Genomic DNA, 18,124 nt, shown 5'->3' with positions numbered 1-18,124 from the left:
ATTCGGCGAGCGACAAAAATCCCACTTCAACAGCCGAAATCCGAGATATCTCCGCGGTCACCAAACGCCGAGGTTGGATGCCATTCTCAAACCAGCTTCCAATGGTTATCAAAGCTGGCGTGAGGACTTGAAGATCATGATTGCAAGGTGCTTTTGAAACCATCATACGCGAGTTGCATGTCGAATTGCAGCTCGCGAGCCTGCTCCGGGCTTAGCTCTTCCGCCACACGCATTTGATTTAACGTGATTAGCCATTGTATGATCTTTGCTTTGTTCTCAAAATCGCGATCGGTGACCTTGTTAACAGCCTGAATTGTATCAACCAAGATAGGGTGCAGTGTCTCTTTCGACAGCATGTTGAGTTTGATTGCATCGAGTAGAGTGATGAAGCTTTCAGAGGCCGAGACGATGTGTGTAGCGGCCGCGTTGTTATTGGGTTGCTGGCTTGTCGGGCGCTGTTGCTGCGCAGGAGCGGTCTCGACGGTTGCAGGAAGGCCAATTCGTAGACGCTCAGTGGCTTTGGGCGCTTCAAGTCCCCATTCCAGTTTGAAGCGCTCCAGATCGCCGAAGGCAGCAGCCACGTTGTCGTCGGCAAGATTGCTCTTGTACTGGCGCAAGAGTCGATCGCATGTTTCAGTATATTCTGATTCTTGGATTGAATCACGAAGGTAGGCCTTCTCCAGGGCATCCAGCGTAACGATGATGCTGTATATCTCTGCCAGCGACTCGTACAACTCCCTCTCAGTGGCGTTGTCAGCTAGCTTGACCTCCTGGTCCAGGTTGATGGTCGCAGCCAGATTGCTGGACGGCGTGTAGCTGTACGGTGTTGGCGCATAGGCCAGCTGCTGGGAACCATACATGTTTGCTACCGTGGCATCGATGGTGGGTAATGAATGCGAGGAAGCACGAGGGCACGCATCGCGTGCAGCGTGCAGCTCTCCCCGCAGAAGCAACGGAAGCCAATCTGAGCCTCGCCGTGCGGAAAATTCCCGCTTTGCCTCGCTTCGTCTTGAACTTTTGAACTTTTCTGCGACAGACAGTCCTGCATTCGCCAAATATTTGCGAGTCGACTTCAAAATGCCCAAAGGAAAGGCGACCAAGAAGTTTGAGCAGCGGCATCTCAAGGACACCCTTGAGCGCCGTAACAACCTCAAGAAGACCAAGCAGAAGCAGCAGCTGAAGGAGAGAAAGAAGGCCCGACGCGCAGAGGAGCAGGGCAGAGAGCCCGGCGAAAAGCCAGAGCAGGATGCGAAGACAGCACCCAAACATGATGCAAATGCATTCCAGAACATGAGCGTCGACGAGTTCTTCCAGGGCGGCTTCGAAATCCCAGAGCAGCTTAAAAAGAAGGGTGACAAGAAGCGCAAGAGGCAGCAGCCTGAGAAAGCGGAGGACGACAGCGAATATTCGTCGGACGACTCTATTGGACACGAACCCGTCCAGGTGGACGACGACGGCTCTGCATCAGACAGCGAAGAGGATGACCCCGAGGCACACAAGAAGCAGCTTGAGGCCCTTGCGAAGAACGACCCGGAGTTTCACAAGTATCTGCAGGAAAACGAGCCGGAGCTGCTGGATGCGGACCTTGAGAATATGGGCACTTTGAGCAGTGACGAGGAAGATGACGAGGACGCGCCGAAGCGCAAGAAGCAGAGGAAAGGCGCGGAGGCAGACGACTCAGACGACGAGACGGGTGGAGCAAAGAACGAGCTTCAACTGGCAACAGTACAGAAATGGACAAACGCGATGCAGGAGCAGCATTCTCTTCGCGCAGCCAAAGAGACCGTGTTGGCGTTCCGATCTGCGGCTCATGCTTCCGATATCGAGGACAAGGACTTCAAGTATTCAATCTCGAGCCCTGAAGTCTACCACCAGCTCCTTACGACTGCGCTTAAGGTGGTTCCGGAAGTGTTGCAGCACCACCTGCCTGTCCAAGAGAACAAGGCTGGCAAGGTTCACGTCGCTACCGATGGCAAAAAGTTCAAGACACTTGCGCCTCTACTTAGGTCGCAAGTCTCCAGCATCATCCACCTTTTGGACAACCTCTCGGACCCTGTAACTCTTCGACTTACCCTCACATCAACTATTCCCTTACTGCCGTATCTCCTTTCGTTCAAAAAGTTGATTCGCGACATCTGCCGCGCGGTCACTGCCGTTTGGTCAACAACCGCGACCACCGAAGCCACAAGGATTGCTGCGTTCCTTGTCCTGCGCCGTCTGACCGTAATTGGCGATGCCGGTATTCGCGAGAATGCACTCAAGGCCGCTTACCAGGGTCTTGTTAAGGGCAGCCGCAACACCACTGTCCACTCGATTGCCGGTGTGAACCTGATGAAGAATTCTGGCGCCGAACTCTGGGGTATCGATACCTCTGTAGGCTACACGACCGCCTTCACTTTCATCCGTCAATTGGCGATCCACCTTCGCACCAGTATTACCAACAACAGCAACGAGAGTTACAAGACTGTCTACAACTGGCAGTACGTGCACAGCCTGGACTTCTGGACCCGCGTGCTCTCCGCCCACTGTAAGGAATCAGACTCGCCGCTTAGACCTTTGATCTATCCTCTAGTCCAGGTCACTATGGGAGCGCTTCGTCTGATCCCGACCGCAACCTACTTTCCCCTCCGCTTCCAGCTCACCCGCTCCCTCCTCCGCCTCAGCATGGCCACCAGCACATATATCCCCCTTGCCGCGCCTTTATACGAAGTGCTCAATTCCGCCGAGATGCGTAAAGCGCCCAAGTCCAGCACACTCAAGCCCTTGGATTTCGAGACCATCATCCGTGTTCCAAAGAGCTATCTGAAGACCCGTACATACCAGGATGGCGTTGGCGAACAAGTGCAGGAACTCCTCAGCGAGTTCTTCGGCCTGTGGTCGAAGAACATCGCTTTCCCTGAGCTCGCTCTTCCCGTCGTTGTTATGCTCAAGCGGTGGTTGAAGGACGTCAACAACCGCACGCCTGGCGCTGGTAACAAGAACCAGAAGGTCAACGGCTTGATCTCTCTCCTCGTGCAGAAGATCGACGCGAACGTTAAGTTCATCGAGGAGCGACGGTCGAAGGTTGAGTTCGCGCCCAATAACCGTAAGGGTGTGGCGAGCTTTTTGGATGACCTAGAATGGGAGAAGACGCCGCTGGGAGCCTTCCTCGTCGGACAGAGGAAGGTGAGGGAGGAGAAGGCCAAGATGCTTGAGGAGTCTCGCAAAGACGAAGAGGCGAGGAAGGAGAAGGACAAGAAAGACAAGGTCCAGTCTATGACGAATGGCGACGATGAGAGCGCGAGCGAGGACGAAGAAGAAGACGAGGTTGAAGACGAAGATGACGATGAAGACGAGGAGATGGTGGATGGTGAGATTGAGGACGACAGCGAGTAAGACTGTACCCTTATACCAGGACTATGTAATATGCATCATTCCATTTTCGCTCAACGCGACATTTCTACAACAACCCGCTGCTTAAATACACCGTCATTCATCTCCCGCTCATGAAAATCATTATGCATCCGCGTTCGAGCCTCGTTTACTCGGGGCCCTGGATAAGAGTCTTGATACCCTGGGCGTTCTTCACGCCCTCAAATGCCTTCTCGGCCTCCTCGAACTTGACAGTGCCAGTGATCAGCTCCTTGACCTTGACCTGGCCAGTCTCGAGGAACTTGACCGCCAGCTCGTAGTCGCCCTGTGAGTATCTGAAGCTGCCCTTGACTGTCAACTCCTTCGAGCACATAGCCGCAATCGGCCAGGTGATCTCATTCTTGCCCATGCCGCCCTGCACGTAGGTGCCGCCGACGCGCAGCGCGTGGATGGCAGTCTGGATGCAAGGCTCGGCACCAGAAGCGTCGATGATCACGTCTGCGCCGACACCGAGGTCGCACTCCTTGATCAGGTTCGCAGCGTTCTCCTCGGCAGACACGCGCGCGGAGCGGAACTCGTGGGTCGCGGCGTACTTGCGAGCGAACTGCAGACGATCCTCGTTGATGTCAACAGCGACGATCTTGCTCGCGCCGTAGGCCTTCGCGACCGCCATGCAGAGCAGGCCGACCGGGCCCGCGCCGAAGACGACCACGCTGTTGCCGGGCTTCACGTCGCCCTGGCGGGTAATGTGGACGCCGACGGCCAGCGGCTCGACGAGCGCGCCCTCCTCCAGCGAGACGGACTCGGGCAGCTTGAAGCAGAAGTCCTCCGGGAGCTTGTAGTACTTGGCCAGGGTGCCGTCATAGGGCGGCGTCGCAGCAAAGCGCATGTCGACGCACAAGTTGTAGTTGCCCTCCTTGCAGCGCACGCAGCGGCGGCAGGGGATACCGGGCTCCATGGCGACGCGGTCGCCGACCTTCAGTGTTGTCACGGCATCGCCGACCTTGCTCACGACGCCGGCGGACTCGTGGCCCAGCACCATGGGGTCCTTGACGATGAAGCTGCCAATCGCACCGTGTGTCCAGTAGTGGACATCGCTGCCGCAGATGCCGGTGTATTTGACGTTGACGATGACATCGTGAGGTTCGGTGACGTTAGGGACGGGACGGTCTTCGAACTTGACGGCGTAAGGCTTCTCGAGCACGAAAGAAAGGTTCTGAAGGAAGTGCAGCTGTTAGCGATTGCTCTCATGCTATGTTGAAAGGGCCAACGACTCTGGTGGTGAGAGCAGGTCTGCATTGTTATGCCAGGCGCATTGAAGCATGGCGGGGTTTGGCGGGGCACGTAGAATACTTACTTCGGCGCCCATTGTGGCAATGATGTGATCGTTGTGAGGGATTAAGGGTGGTGGGGAGGTGTATGGGACGACGGAAGAGAGATGTAACAAATTTGTGAGACTTACAACTCCTCTACGATGACTTCGGTGTGATCCGCCTAAACGTGTTCAGGCTAGGAAGCAACATTTCTGGAGACGCGCAGAGCAAAAGCCGCGGTCGGCTCCACGGTGACGCTGCCCTACAGCAGTGGACCCTTCAATTTATCCGCCTTGGCAGCCGTTTCGTCTTCTCGTGGACCACATCGCGTTGCTCGTGGCCGGGACGTGGTTCAGCTCTGGTCTAGACTTCACTTATCTCCAGTCGGCTTTTCACCGCCATGTCGATTGCTCGGGTCATACAACGGGCTTCGAGGCATATCACGCTTTCGGCACTAGACTTCCGGCTCCTACTGTACTATGTTGATTCACCAGATGCCGAAGAAAGATGCCTCTCCCAATGAACATCATTACTCATCGGGTTGTTCTTGCAAGCAGCGGAAACAACTTGTCGCAGCCTTGCTTCTTGACGGCTTGTAAGCTTCAGAATGGCTGTTTGTAATAGACGAGGTGCGACTACATCTCCAGGCTGCTATCTTTGTGACAGCTTAAGCATCTTGATTCTTTTTCCACTGTACGTGCCATGAACGGCACGGACTGTTTCGATGATATCGCTTTACTTTTTACAGCCCGGGATTTGATCAAGTCAATTTACGCAAGGTGATCTACCCCCTTCTGAACCAGCAAAATGAGGCGATGTGAGTAAGTACAAAGGAACGCTTTGTCATAACGTCCTTAGTCGCTCCAAGCAGGATGCGTTACACGAATGTACTGCCAAGTCGGTCGTCAAAGCTCGCCCTAAAGCTTATGGTGTGTCCAATCCCCATCGAGAAAGGTTTGATGGCAGCATCCATTGATGCCTCCTCGCCTTCAAGAGTAGTCGCGCCGAGGAAACCCATTGTCAGCTCATCTTCATGCCCTTGACTAGGCGTCACATGGAAGAGCACTTCGGCCATCCCAAGCTCTGCATTGACGGAAGCATCCAAGTTAACTATACGCCGCCAGTCTGGCACGTCCGAGGCTTTCTCTACAGTCCCAAGGCCAGCCTCCTCGTAGAGCATCCATTGCTCCGCAGTGGCCGCAGCACCCAGACATCCCCAGGTGCCTTCCTGTTGCGGGCCCCTTCTTAGAGCCTCCAACGCTCGTCGGCGTATGTGGGGGTCACGGCAGCGCTGAACGGCCTCAAACAAGCATATGGTTGTTCCAAGATCGAAGCTAAAGTTCCCTCGATCCTGTGTTTGTGAAAGCATTTCGATGATCTCTTCGGACCATGTCACGATACGCTCGTACTCGGGTATGAAAACGTCGAACCGTGTTTCAGGGCCGTACCAGTGAGCTGCGCCTTGGATGGAAACGATTTGATGCCAGACCCTTAGGGTGCGGATCAGGATCGGGGATGCATTTGCGTCTTTTTCCACCACCTTTTCGAACCGAGTGGCCCAGCGGAGGAGGTGGTCGCAAACCCTTTGGCGTTCTGTCTCTAGAGATCCGTAGGGAAAACCAGTTCGAAACGCTGCTTCGAAGACTCCCTGTTCATGGACCCAGAACCAGCGAACATGATCCATCAGAGGTGCTCGCGCTCCTTCGACGGAGTCAAATGCGTCAGGTATGAGATTGGGGTTCGTGGCGTAGAAGCTCTCTAAGTCGTACGGGTACCTGGCATTGGAGACCGAGAATGCCATGGCAGCGATGTCTAATCGAGCGAAGAGTGCTTGGATTTCGTTAAGATCGTTTCTTCGGGACAGTCGGCTGAGGCGGTCGCGATGCTCAGCAAGAATGGCCCTCCCGCTGCCCGTATGCATCTGGCTCGACAGGTAATTCCCTCTGACGTTGTCATAGCAAGTGAAAACCAGACAAGCTATGAGCACTCGGTCTATATCAGCGGCGGAGGACGAGGACAGGAGGCCTTGTGCCGCGCTCAAGGCTCGTTGGTATTGATGATCCGCGTAACGTTGATGTCTCAACGCTAGATCTTTGTCGTTCCTAGCTTCCGATATTTGGTGTAATGAGCTCAATGCCAGAACGGCATGCTTGACTGCGGGCTCGACATGGCAGATTTGCAAGACTATTCGGTCCCAGAACCGACTGTCCATCAGGCTATTGGTGCTTGCCACTGTTTTCCGCCGGAAATATTGGAAATAGCGCTTTTCGACGACATTGCTGAATGATGGGTCGTTCACAATGCGCGCGAGTGGGGCCGTCACCGCCAACGAGGATGAATCTTCGTACAAGGAGTTACTCGACGCCGTGCTCGCTGCGTGCAACTCTCTCCGCGAGAATGGGAGGCTACTGTAGCCGTCGCATGTACGTCCTGTAGAGGTACAACGAGAACATTCCGGCCTATTCTCGTCGCATTTGACTCGCCTAATTCTGCAAAGGATTTCAGAAAGTTCGGCCAGAATGTTGATACCAGATGGAAAGCCTACCTGCACGTTATACATCCCGTCTTGACACGCCTGACGCGTTTCGGAGTGGCTGACGTAGTTATTAGACCGCTGACCCCATTATTGATGGGCTCTTTCAGCAGTTGACCGGACATTATCACCAGCAACGGTCGATCACAGGCCGTTGTATTTGGATCGTGGGGAGAAATAACCACTGCTGGTGTTGCTTCAAAGGTAGCAAAATAGCAATGCGATGATGGGCCGTCATACAAATACAACCTTTTGTAATATAGAATGCGGATGCCTGGAGTCTGCTTGAAGGATTGCAGTACCGTGCGTTTCAGCTGCGCCACCACCCATGCCTAATGGTGGCACTGTCAGCATGGGTCAATTGGGACGTAAAAGTAGGCATTGAGAGCTGCAGAATCATGTAAATGCTCCACAGTGTAGGCTGAAAAATGGTTTGCACCTAGGGATGCGAAGCCTTCCTGTGTGCGCGTATAGGGCATGTCAATGTACCTGTTCACGTGCGGTTCATCGCGGAAACATAAGGATGTTGCTTGGAAATGTTGTGCGAATTGCTCCCGCATCTCATATATGCCCACTCGTTGTTGCTCGCTCATTGAACCACCTCGCAGCACAAGCATGGAAGAAGTTCCTGTTCCTCTTCGCCAGTCTCCCTCCGTATGAAACAAACAACCCTGAACCCAATGAAATTTGTACAGTTCTTATCCCAATACATGTTTTCTATGCCTTCCACACCCTCTTGATAGCCTCGGTCAGGCCGACGTCGTTCGTCTCAAACTCGTACCAACCCCACCCAACGACGAAGATGGCAAGGAAGTTGAGCCAGTCGGCAACCTTGCGGACAACAGATACGCGCCATGTGGGGAAGTAATCAGTAATGCATGACCTGAGAATGCTGTCAGCTTCAGGCTTCACTCCGCAAGCAGTGATATTGATCGGTTAGCTTACTGGAAACCCATGTAGGAGTGCAGGACAAGCAGGGAGATCAAGCCAGCGTCGACCATAGGGACGGCAGCACCAGCAGCGAAAGGAATAGCAGTCAGAGGCACAAGCGCAATAGAAACGGCCCTGCACAGAGTTAGCCAACACTATCCTCATCATCGGGTCCTCCTCTTGACTGTTTCGCTGTCGCACCTTTCGAAGCTCCAGTGGTAGCTGCCGTGGGCGGGGTGGGGCGCAGGGGTCGGCACGGGGTCATTGACACCGCCCTTGATAACCTGAGGAAGAGGCGGGAGAATCTGGCGCGCGGCGCTGGTCTGGAAGGTCGCTCTCGGGATAGCCTTGAGGATGGGTTGGCTCCTCTGCACACGGAAGGCAGGCAGGACGGCGGAAGTGAGGGTGCGCTGCGCGGGTGCGGCCAGCGCCTGGCGCATCAGGGTCGGGCGGAGGGAGGCAGCCATTGTGGGAATGTGCGTGTTATGGGTGGAGAGGGGAGAGTCGTGGGTGTATGAATGCGCTCTGTCGCTGTCGCTGTGTCTCTCGCCGGGCCCGGGGATATGCGGAGTTTCGCCCTCGGCTGAGCAACGTCGAATAAGCATCGCGCGTGATTGGCTGGCGCAAAGTCATCGCTCGCTCCGGCCCGCTCCATACGACGAAGCTGGAGTTGCTCGATTTCACGTTGGATGAGCAGCACCGCCAGATACACCTCCCATCCGACCCATCCCGCCCTTTCTCTCGCACATCATGGCCATGGCATCTCGCAGGCTCGCGATGAGCCTTAACCAGGGCCTTCGCGCCCAGAAGGCCATCCGCTCCGTCAAGCCCAAGATGGGCCTGACCCGCAGCCTGGCGACTCCTGTCCACAGCACTACCACCCAGAGCACCACCCTCAGCAACGGCTTCACGGTATGTAGCCATTGGGCCCCGCCGCTCTTGAATCCGGATGGCGTGCTGACTGCAGACATAACAGATCGCGACCGAGCACTCCCCCTACGCCCAGACGAGCACCGTGGGTGTCTGGATCGACGCCGGCTCGCGCGCCGAGACCGACAAGACCAACGGCACTGCGCACTTCCTGGAGCACCTTGCCTTCAAGGGCACCCAGAAGCGCAGCCAGTCCCAGCTTGAGCTGGAGATCGAGAACATGGGTGGCCACCTCAACGCCTACACCAGCCGCGAGAACACCGTCTACTACGCCAAGGCCTTCAACTCCGACGTGCCCGCCACTGTCGACATCCTTTCCGACATCCTCCAGAACAGCAAGCTCGAGCCCTCAGCAATTGAGCGCGAGCGCGATGTGATCCTTCGCGAGCAAGAGGAGGTTGACAAGCAGCTGGAGGAGGTCGTCTTCGACCACCTGCACGCTACCGCTTACCAGGGCCAGCCTCTGGGCCGCACCATCCTCGGTCCCCAGGAGAACATCCGCAGCATCCAGCGCAACGACCTCGAGAACTACATCAAGACCAACTACACCGCTGACCGCATGGTCCTCGTTGGTGCTGGTGGCGTCCCCCACGAGCAGCTCGTTGACCTGGCCGAGAAGCACTTCGCTCAGCTCCCTCACGCCAGCGCCAACAGCCAGGCCAACGCCGCCGCTCGCGGTCTTGAGAGCAAGCCCGACTTTGTTGGCTCTGAGGTCAGGATCCGTGACGACACCATGCCCACCGCCAACATCGCCATCGCTGTTGAGGGTGTTTCCTGGAAGGACGACGACTACTTCACTGCCCTCGTCACCCAGGCCATCGTCGGCAACTGGGACCGTGCCATGGGCAACTCCCCCTACCTCGGCAGCAAGCTGAGCACTTTCATCCACGAGAACAAGCTCGCCAACTCTTTCATGAGCTTCAGCACTTCCTACTCCGACACTGGTCTCTGGGGTATCTACCTGGTTTCCGACGCCGTCACCCGTCTGGATGACCTTGTCCACTTCACCCTCCGTGAGTGGTCGCGTCTTAGCTTCAACGTCAGCCAGGCCGAGGTCGAGCGCGCCAAGGCCCAGCTCAAGGCCTCCATCCTTCTTTCCCTCGACGGCACCACCGCCGTTGCTGAGGACATTGGCCGCCAGATCATCACCACCGGCCGCCGCATGACCCCCGAAGAGGTCGAGCGCGTTGTCGGCCAGATCTCGGCCAACGACGTTATGGACTTCGCCAAGCGCAAGCTGTGGGACCGCGACATCGCCATCTCCGCCGTTGGCCAGATCGAGGGTCTGCTCGACTACAGCAGAATCCGCGGCGACATGACCAGGATGCTGTCGTAGAGGAGTTGTAGAGACGTAGAAAGCGGTTTGAGAGAGGAGTTGTTGATATCACGCGAAAGAAGAGGGAGAGGGTAGAGGTTTCCTGTGTAATTTGTCATAGAGGAGCAGAGCAACCCTTTCCGCTCTGAAAAGGTTCTGTCTGCGCTTTAGCTAGGCGTGGGTAGATGTATGTACATTTAGCCTCCCAAATCTTCTTTGTGGTCATGACAACTTCGCGTGCGTTTCAATTTCTGTTTGGAATGAATGCTCAGGCGTCAATGCCTGCATGCAGAGTAGCGATTCATGCTATGCGAAGAGAGATGGTTTCGAAAATTGTTGGATTCGATATATTTCAGCAACCTGGGCAGCCTGGCGAGATTAGAGGTATATCCGACACCCGTTATGTCTCCCTCGGAAGTCGACTATATACGCACAAACAGCGATATATCAGTAATACAATTTCCTCTCGCCGTTCCCCAGCATCAAGATCAAGCGCTCCAGAATGAAGAGCATCTGAACAAGAGTGCGATCACCTTTCCAAACTGGCCTTGGGCTTGACGACGATGAAGTTCTCAACCTCCGCCGACCCGTCCTCGATAGCAGTAATCTATTGAGTGTCAGTCAGCTTGACCAATTGCGTCCGTTCACTCGATATCAATTCAAGTCAATGCACTCACCTGGTTCGCTGCACATCTGGACGAGATATCATACATGTAACACACTGGCTCCGGCGACGCAGGCAAATCGTCCTTCCAGACGTACGAATCTAACGGCCCTTTCGTACTGTACTTAGTGCCATGCCTGCGGCAGAGATTCTGCCTACCGGTCGGAATATCACGACCAAAGATGGCGCGGTTGAATATCTGGAAGGACGTCTCGGGCTGGTACCACGATACGGCGTGGCCGGCTTGGAAGACGCGCGAGAAAGATAGCAAATCATGCTGCTTCGCCACGCCGCCGACGTAGCTGCTGTTGACCCGGATTTCTTCGTAGCCGGCGTTCCGATAGGCGGGAGCGCCAGACCAATTCGCTGCGAGGGATAGCTGTTCGGCGCTGATCCAGGGGCAGCGGTAGTCGCGGTCGCCGTAGATCAGCGCGACTTTGATGCCGCGCGAGAGTAGATATTCGATGTCTTTGAGGCCGGCGCGGCGGGAGATGTCACCCTCTAAAACGGATTGCGAGACGTAGGAGTTCGCGGTGAAGTTGATGCGGGCGCCGAGGGCTTGCTGGACCCAGGCTCGGTTCGCCCAGCCGGTCGTGTAGACTGGTGGGTAGGGATTGGGGTCCATGTTGGCCATGTCGAAGGCGCTGCGGCCGCTGGCTGTGTAGGCTCCTAGCACGTATTGGTAGCAGTAGGCTGTGGCTGTGGTGCAGAGTTCGTTCACATCCTCGTTCAAGCTGACCTCCTCTGGGTCTTCTAGCTCGCCTAATGCACGACATTGTGAAATCAGATCGCGGCAGCCAGAAGGTTTGGTGTAGTTGTTGAGAGCCTCCTCGTACACGTCTTTTGAGATGGTTTCCAACTCGTACGTATTGTTGAATGCCATCTTCGGGTACCACTCTACTTGGTAGAGTGAGTCAATTTGACCATTTGTGATGACGGCAGTGTCCAGATGTAAGCGGGTGCCTTCAAGTGACCCACATTCGATCTTTTCGTTTTGACGCTGAAAGTACGCTGGACAAGCCAGAGGCAATGTCTTAGCTCGGTAATCGAAGAAGCCACACTTCTTGACTTACCCATGGACGTCGAGACCCAAAAGCCGCCGTAAGAGTTACCTGCAAGGCTCAGGCGATTGTCATAGGTATGATGTTCCGGGAACTCCGTGAACCAGAGCTGAGCGAAATGCCAGAGAGCTCGAGCAGCGATCACTGAGCTATTCGCCGTGTATGCCGGATTCTGATCCGGGAACGTACCGTAGAGGAAAGTGGCATTTTCTGCTGGTTCCGAGCCATCGTATGCTTGGAGAGGTGTGACAGGTGTCTGTGTCCCATCAGAGCCATTCCAGAGCAGATTCAAGGTCGATTTGACTGCTTTCGCGTAGGAAAACCCTGCTGTCACCTTTGTCCAATTATTTCAGCATATAACTCTAGATGGAGACTATACATTGATGATATATACCGGCTGATCGACGTAAAGCATGTTGGCATTCTCGTTCCAAGACCAAGGGTTGCTCTCAGTACTATTCGAGTCATCAAGCACATAGCACGGTCCACCCTCACTGGTGGCACCATACACAGAGCTCTCACCTGGTCCGCCAGCGAGATAGATGACAGTTGGGGCTTTGTCTGGTGCATTGCGGGCTTGGAAGTACCAGAAGAAGGTCGAAATGTTGAACGGTTCGTCTCCTTGGACATCCGGAATGTACTCCGCAGGCATGTCGACATATCCAGCGTACGCTTTCGCTTTCGTCTCGCATAAGTGGGTCTCCTTGTATGAGATAGATGCGCCAGGGAAGTGCTCGATTTGTTTGGTTGTGACATTCTCTAGTGTTGGAGGCGAGGAGGCTATGGTGAAGGAGACCATGCCTAGGGCATGGAATACTTTGGAGCTTCTCATGTTGGATGAGAGAAAAGAAGAGCGTTACCAGAGTGGTCGAGGAAATAATAAGAGGGTATGCGTGTGTGAGAAAGGCAAGCACTTATGCTGGTGTACCATCCGTTTTTTTACACCGTCTCGTAAATGTCCTCGCCATGACATCGACTCTGCCGCACAACACCGGCCACATATCGCAGAAGCATAGCAGGGATAATTACGACAATGTGCTCCTTCGCTCCCTCCACTCTCGGACTATTGTCTTACATGCATTCAGCGCGCCAGGATTGCGTCCTTCAACACACCAGGTACGATTCCAGGGCCAAGGCGTTCCCGGCAGACAAAGACGCATTAAGACAATAGATGCTCATAATGGTTGCCATGTGATCGACTAAGCCAGACAATCTTTCCCTGTCGTGGGAGTTAGTCTATGAAGCGAGGGTGTTGGCGATGTGAGGCTGAGCGCGGCGCCCCACATCGTCTCGCATGGCTGGGCACAGAAGAGTGATGTCGTCCAGTAGGACGAATCAATGTACCCCGCTGAGATCCTTTGAAGGATTGAGCTTCGAACAAGTTTTGGTAAACTATTGTGAGCGGACCTGTCCTCTTCCGAGCCGTTCGGTCGAGCGAGAGTAGGCGTGACATCACAGCAAGCTTCAGTAAGCCCCAACCCTAACCCTACTTACACAGAGACCACCCCTGCAGCGTGGTTTACGAATAGTCTGCCGTCGTCTCCGTTTCCTCCAAGACCTCTGTATCGTTATTTCCATCTTTACTGTCAGTGGAGTCATTATCCGAGTGCCCCGTGGTCCTTCCGAATCAACGTGCTGAGGCTTGATAGCCGCAAGCCATTTTTCCAGCCAACACACTGCTGCTGCAGGCATGACCACCATGTCAGTGCGCCCCGATTGATAGTTACCGATTCAGGGCCCGATGATGGGAAGTGAGGCACCATTCACAGGATAGCACCGAGGACAAGAACATCCCTAAGCACACACAAATTCGAGTCGCTTGTAAGTGGGACGAAGATGGGGCAGTTGACTTCCGTGCGAACCGGCAACCGGCGTATTACTGCAATCGCAAAGATGCTGCTACATGGCGCTTACCACCGAAAGCAAAATCGACCGAGTCGTGAAAATGTGTAATAACGGATTAATTCAAGACCTAGAGTCGTAATCTCGTAATACACCTCCACAAATCAAACGGTGGCCGCATGAGACCATGCCGTTTTCCATCCATTCAATCCACGCTCCCTGCATTAGGCCGGCGACGTAACTTGTTCCGGCTTTCTTTCGACATCAACACTTTTTTACTTCACTGTACTGTAGGAGTCAAAGCCGCGAGGCTCAAGAACATGAAACCCTCATAGCTCCTCAGCCCCAGTGAGTACTTCACCTGTCCTTCTTCGGGACGTTGTCGCTGGTGCTGACCTGGTCGCCGAGGCGGTTGTACTCATCGCTGAGGCCCTGGCTCTGCTTCTTGAGAGTCTCGATGTCACGCTCACGCTCGGCGAGTTTTTTCTTCAGCTGGGCGACCTCGCCGAGCTCACCAGCCTGGCCGAGACCGGACTTGCCCTTCTCGCTCTTGGCGTCGCCGCCAGTGAGGCGCTTGTTCTCCTCCTCGAGGCGCAGGACGTCGAGGATCATGGTGTAGGTGCGGTTGAGGATGAGGGAGAGGAAGAGGGTGAAGCCACAGAGGTACATGTTGCGCTGCGAGTAGAACTTGCGGGCCTGGACTTCCATGCGCTCGCTGCCAGCGACGGCACTTTATGGCTGTTAGCGCTGGTAATGAGGCTTTGGGGAGAGAGTAGAAGCTTACTTGGCTGCGCCGCCCTGCTGCTTGGCCATGGCGAGCTCGACCTGGACCCTGTAGACGCGGTTGACGCTGTCGACGAACAAGATGAGAATGAAGATGAAGGTGATCTAGACTTTGTTAGCATCTCTCGTAAAATGCGCCATGATTTCGATGGACACACCTTCATGCCATACTGAAGCTTAGCAACCAGAGGGTTGTGGGAGATGAACTCGAACAGACCGCGCTTCACCTTGAAGGGCATGGGGACGATGAGGGAAAGGAAGAGCAGCATCTCGAAGACGAGAAGTGCGAACACCTAGTAGATTGCATGTTAGCATTGTGACTTGCAAGCTCAAACGGCATGCTGTGTGCGGACCGGTGCGTAGATCAAACTCATTGTGAATGCTGGTACCCTCACTGGGGATGCTTTGGGTGCAAGGAGGTGTGTTGTCGGGTGAAGGAAGGAGGAAGAGGTGTTGAGGAGGAGCCAGACTTACAAGAGAGTAGTAGAGCGTCATCTTGACTACTGGGTTGGCGCCGATCCACCGATTGGGTCAGTGGCTAGACCTGATGATGAGGTAGCTGCCTTTGGCGGGAGACGGGGCGAGGCCGTTTTTAGGGATGCCTGGAGGTCGGAGAAGCTGTAGGTGATGGTGGAGGTGGTGGCGTGCGATTGTTCTGGCACGTAGCAGCTGCCTTTGGGCGGTAGTATGGACAAAGAGAGGAGCAGGAGGTGAGGCTGGGCGATTTTCAAGACAGGGCCAGGCCAGGTGGTGTCAGGCGTGTGCCCACTTCTGGCAGCGGGCGCGGAGCTGGTACGTCATCGTGTGGCTTGAAGCCCGCAAAACGCGGCGGGCGGCGTCGTCACTCACCCGCGAACCGAGGCGCAGCTTCACTGCAGCTGTGGCTAGGGAAATTTCTATCAGGGCCCGTCCGATGTCGAAGTCAGATACCTCACCATTGAGGTGCGCACGCCTTACCCAATCAGCCATGGATCCTCCGAACGGCAACCCGGTCGAGCCCTCGGAGCCATTGAAGCAGGCTCCTGCAGAAGCGAAGCCTGCCGCCAACCCTCAGCAGGACATCCTCCCCGGCGACTCTGCAACTACTCAGGCGGAAAAAGTCGAGCGCAGCAAAGCGCTGAACAACGTCGCCGCCCACGATGCGAGTGAGTTCGAGCAGTCTCCGGCTAAGCGCCAGAAGCGCGAGCACGACAATGCCTTGACGGCGGCCGAACCTACCACCGAGCGCAGGAAGGGCGTTGCGCCGATCAAGGCGGAATTCCTCGTCGACCTCTCCCGCACTGCCCAGCCCGATGCGCCCGCCCACGACGACGATGCTGCTGAGGGCGCCAAGTCGTCTGAGCAGCAGCCTGCTGGTGGACGTGGCGGCAAGAAGACGCAGGGTGGTCAGAACAAATCACGCACCTATGGCTCTTCCCGCGATGCGATCCAATTGTGCAAGGCCAGAGATCACGACAACGAGTTTGCGGAAAGCAAATGCGAGTTTGGCAAGCAGTGCAGGTTTGAACATGACATTAGGAAATACTTGAAGGAAGGCAAGCGCGAGGACTTGCAGACGTTCGAAGGTAAGTGCCCTCTGTGGGAGCAAACCGGAAAGTGCTCGGCGGGGTGGCGCTGCAGGTTCGTCGTCGGGCATTCCAAGGAGATCGAGCATGAGGACGGCCGCAAAGAGCTTGTTCTTCTGGCAGATAATGTGGATGGCAAAGAGCAGGAAGAGCAGAGCGTTGGCGTTGTGAATGTGGTATCCAACCAGGACAAGATCCAGCTACGCAAGAAGAAATACGCCACTCCCAAGGCAGACGAGTACCTTAAGTGGTTCAACGAGGTGGAGTCAGGGAAGAGGTCGGACAAGCCACTCAAGGACGCAGACGCAGAGGCCAATGGTGAGAAGCAGGATGCGCGAGCAGGCTTCAAGGATCCGCCTCTTCGACCCTCTGAGAAGCGCCGTATTTACTACGGAGCAGAGACTCCTGTCCTCGCGCCTCTCACGACACAGGGCAACCTGCCATTCCGTCGCCTCTGTGTTGGCCTCGGTGCGCAGGTGACATGGTCCGAAATGGCCATGTCTATGCCGCTGCTTCAGGGTGAGAAGCAGGAGTGGGCTCTGCTGAAAGCGCACGAGACTGAGACTCTGCCGCCCAAGTACACGCCCAAGTCGATTATCAACAACTACGACAACAGCAAGGACCTGAAGTTCGGCGCACAAATTGCTGGTAACAAGCCATGGCTCACACTCAAAACCACGGAGGCGATTACATCCCTCTGCCCTTCAATGCGCGCTATCGACCTCAACTGTGGCTGCCCGATTGATCTCGTCTTCCGTCAAGGTGCTGGCTCCGCCCTCATGGATTCCCCGGCCAAGCTTGAGAAGATCCTGCGTGGCATGAACGTCGTCAGTAACGAGGTTCCTATCACTGTGAAGATCCGCATGGGCACCAAAGACAAGGTACCAACAGCCGAGAAACTGTGCCAGCGCCTCATCATGGGCGGCCACGAAGCGCAGGACTCCGGCGAAGGACCTTCTGGAGTTGCCTGCATCACCCTGCACGGTCGCAGCAGACAGCAACGCTATACCCGCAGCGCCGACTGGGAGTACATCGCAGAGTGCGCTACCCTCGTTAGCAACCTCGAGAAGGCCCGCGCCGAAGTCACCGACACCGTTCGCGAACCGGATGCTCGTGACCTCTCCTCTTCCTCCAAGCCTAATGGCCTGCCCTACTTCTGCGGCAACGGTGACATTCTTTCGCACGTCGACTACAACAACGCGGTGGAGCACTCTGGCGTCGACAGCGCCATGGTCGCTCGCGGCGCGCTCATCAAGCCCTGGATCTTCGAGGAAATCCAGGCCCAGCAGTATCTTGATAAGTCCGCCACCGAGCGCCTCGGCTACATCGAGCAGTTCGTTCGCAACGGTCTTGAGTACTGGGGTTCTGACGAGATCGGCGTCGGTACCACGCGCCGCTTCTTGCTCGAGTGGCTCAGCTTCTCTTGCAGATACATTCCAGTGGGCATCTTGGAGCACCTGCCGCCTAAGTTCGGAGACCGCCCGCCTGCGTACAGAGGCAGGAGTGATCTGGAGACGCTGCTCAGCAGCGGCAACTACAAGGACTGGATCAAGATCAGGTATGTTCAGTCATTGTTCAGATGGACGCAGAAACCAATGCTGACGTTAACCCCAACAGCGAAATGTTCCTCGGTCCCGCGCACAAGGACTTCCAGTTCCAGCCGAAGCACAAGAGCAACAGCTACGAGATCGACGCTGAAGGATAAGTCATTGATCCGCTCTCCAATTGTCTGTTGGACATTCTGTGTGACTCGCCGGCAATGCGACCACGTACGATGGAAGCCAGTTGGAAACAGAGTACACGGAAATGAAACGATCAATACGGTATTCCCGCTCAA

At 55.4% G+C, this 18,124-nt stretch overlaps 9 protein-coding genes across 9 annotated transcripts; 3 read left to right on the top strand and 6 right to left on the bottom strand.

The window, feature by feature from the left end:
• Positions 1-134: 134 nt before the first annotated feature.
• On the bottom strand, positions 135-860 carry WHR41_00106 (uncharacterized protein; the record flags this gene model as incomplete). The annotated part of the gene is made up of 1 exon (XM_069368712.1): positions 135-860. The coding sequence occupies one exon, from the start codon at positions 858-860 to the stop codon at positions 135-137; it is 726 nt and encodes a 241-aa protein (XP_069234277.1).
• A 217-nt stretch (positions 861-1,077) lies between these two features.
• On the top strand, positions 1,078-3,375 carry WHR41_00105 (uncharacterized protein; the record flags this gene model as incomplete). The annotated part of the gene is made up of 1 exon (XM_069368711.1): positions 1,078-3,375. The coding sequence occupies one exon, from the start codon at positions 1,078-1,080 to the stop codon at positions 3,373-3,375; it is 2,298 nt and encodes a 765-aa protein (XP_069234278.1).
• xdhA (putative D-xylulose reductase A) lies at positions 3,356-4,845 on the bottom strand. Its single transcript, XM_069368710.1, has 2 exons — positions 4,709-4,845; positions 3,356-4,567 (listed from the first exon to the last, which is right to left on the bottom strand). Exons 1-2 carry the CDS (start codon positions 4,718-4,720, stop codon positions 3,521-3,523), a joined length of 1,059 nt encoding a protein of 352 aa, XP_069234279.1. The 5' UTR covers positions 4,721-4,845; the 3' UTR covers positions 3,356-3,520.
• A 696-nt stretch (positions 4,846-5,541) lies between these two features.
• On the bottom strand, positions 5,542-6,465 carry WHR41_00103 (uncharacterized protein; the record flags this gene model as incomplete). The annotated part of the gene is made up of 1 exon (XM_069368709.1): positions 5,542-6,465. The coding sequence occupies one exon, from the start codon at positions 6,463-6,465 to the stop codon at positions 5,542-5,544; it is 924 nt and encodes a 307-aa protein (XP_069234280.1).
• A 1,173-nt stretch (positions 6,466-7,638) lies between these two features.
• WHR41_00102 (uncharacterized protein) lies at positions 7,639-8,692 on the bottom strand. Its single transcript, XM_069368708.1, has 3 exons — positions 8,329-8,692; positions 8,143-8,262; positions 7,639-8,080 (listed from the first exon to the last, which is right to left on the bottom strand). The coding sequence occupies exons 1-3, from the start codon at positions 8,592-8,594 to the stop codon at positions 7,915-7,917; spliced, it is 552 nt and encodes a 183-aa protein (XP_069234281.1). The 5' UTR covers positions 8,595-8,692; the 3' UTR covers positions 7,639-7,914.
• Positions 8,693-8,831: 139 nt separating this feature from the next.
• Positions 8,832-10,603, top strand: pep (Mitochondrial-processing peptidase subunit beta). The gene is made up of 2 exons (XM_069368707.1): positions 8,832-9,039; positions 9,104-10,603. Exons 1-2 carry the CDS (start codon positions 8,878-8,880, stop codon positions 10,391-10,393), a joined length of 1,452 nt encoding a protein of 483 aa, XP_069234282.1. The 5' UTR covers positions 8,832-8,877; the 3' UTR covers positions 10,394-10,603.
• Positions 10,604-10,693: 90 nt separating this feature from the next.
• WHR41_00100 (uncharacterized protein) lies at positions 10,694-13,120 on the bottom strand. The gene is made up of 4 exons (XM_069368706.1): positions 12,492-13,120; positions 12,110-12,431; positions 11,050-12,047; positions 10,694-10,979 (listed from the first exon to the last, which is right to left on the bottom strand). The coding sequence occupies exons 1-4, from the start codon at positions 12,927-12,929 to the stop codon at positions 10,902-10,904; spliced, it is 1,836 nt and encodes a 611-aa protein (XP_069234283.1). The 5' UTR covers positions 12,930-13,120; the 3' UTR covers positions 10,694-10,901.
• Positions 13,121-14,043: 923 nt separating this feature from the next.
• Positions 14,044-15,179, bottom strand: WHR41_00099 (uncharacterized protein). The gene is made up of 4 exons (XM_069368705.1): positions 15,076-15,179; positions 14,881-15,015; positions 14,724-14,827; positions 14,044-14,669 (listed from the first exon to the last, which is right to left on the bottom strand). Exons 1-4 carry the CDS (start codon positions 15,094-15,096, stop codon positions 14,297-14,299), a joined length of 633 nt encoding a protein of 210 aa, XP_069234078.1. The 5' UTR covers positions 15,097-15,179; the 3' UTR covers positions 14,044-14,296.
• Positions 15,180-15,641: 462 nt separating this feature from the next.
• WHR41_00098 (uncharacterized protein) lies at positions 15,642-18,124 on the top strand. Its single transcript, XM_069368704.1, has 2 exons — positions 15,642-17,845; positions 17,905-18,124. Exons 1-2 carry the CDS (start codon positions 15,690-15,692, stop codon positions 17,990-17,992), a joined length of 2,244 nt encoding a protein of 747 aa, XP_069234079.1. The 5' UTR covers positions 15,642-15,689; the 3' UTR covers positions 17,993-18,124.

This window comes from Cladosporium halotolerans, assembly GCF_011745625.1.
Source record: "Cladosporium halotolerans strain TM138-S3 chromosome Unknown Sca1, whole genome shotgun sequence".
In the NCBI taxonomy this organism is placed as follows: domain Eukaryota; kingdom Fungi; phylum Ascomycota; class Dothideomycetes; order Cladosporiales; family Cladosporiaceae; genus Cladosporium; species Cladosporium halotolerans.
This window is presented reverse-complemented; position numbering and strand designations above follow the sequence as displayed.

Bases quoted from the DNA above. Each gene is read 5' to 3' on its own strand.
- WHR41_00102 (XM_069368708.1), bottom strand. From the start codon at position 8,594: ATGGCTGCCTCCCTCCGCCCGACCCTGATGCGCCAGGCGCTGGCCGCA. The intron at 8,263-8,328 runs GTGCGACAGCGA...AACTCTGTGCAG, and splicing joins TACCACTGGAGCTTCGAAAG to GGCCGTTTCTATTGCGCTTG. The intron at 8,081-8,142 runs GTAAGCTAACCG...CAGCATTCTCAG, and splicing joins CACTCCTACATGGGTTTCCA to GTCATGCATTACTGATTACT.
- WHR41_00099 (XM_069368705.1), bottom strand. From the start codon at position 15,096: ATGAGTTTGATCTACGCACCG. The intron at 15,016-15,075 runs GTCCGCACACAG...GCAATCTACTAG, and splicing joins TGAGTTTGATCTACGCACCG to GTGTTCGCACTTCTCGTCTT. The intron at 14,828-14,880 runs GTGTGTCCATCG...AACAAAGTCTAG, and splicing joins AGCTTCAGTATGGCATGAAG to ATCACCTTCATCTTCATTCT.
- pep (XM_069368707.1), top strand. From the start codon at position 8,878: ATGGCCATGGCATCTCGCAGGCTCGCGATGAGCCTTAACCAGGGCCTT. The intron at 9,040-9,103 runs GTATGTAGCCAT...CAGACATAACAG, and splicing joins CCCTCAGCAACGGCTTCACG to ATCGCGACCGAGCACTCCCC.
- WHR41_00100 (XM_069368706.1), bottom strand. From the start codon at position 12,929: ATGAGAAGCTCCAAAGTATTCCATGCCCTAGGCATGGTCTCCTTCACC. The intron at 12,432-12,491 runs GTATATATCATC...AATTGGACAAAG, and splicing joins TGCTTTACGTCGATCAGCCG to GTGACAGCAGGGTTTTCCTA. The intron at 12,048-12,109 runs GTAAGTCAAGAA...TGGCTTGTCCAG, and splicing joins TTGGGTCTCGACGTCCATGG to CGTACTTTCAGCGTCAAAAC.
- WHR41_00098 (XM_069368704.1), top strand. From the start codon at position 15,690: ATGGATCCTCCGAACGGCAACCCGGTCGAGCCCTCGGAGCCATTGAAG. The intron at 17,846-17,904 runs GTATGTTCAGTC...TAACCCCAACAG, and splicing joins AAGGACTGGATCAAGATCAG to CGAAATGTTCCTCGGTCCCG.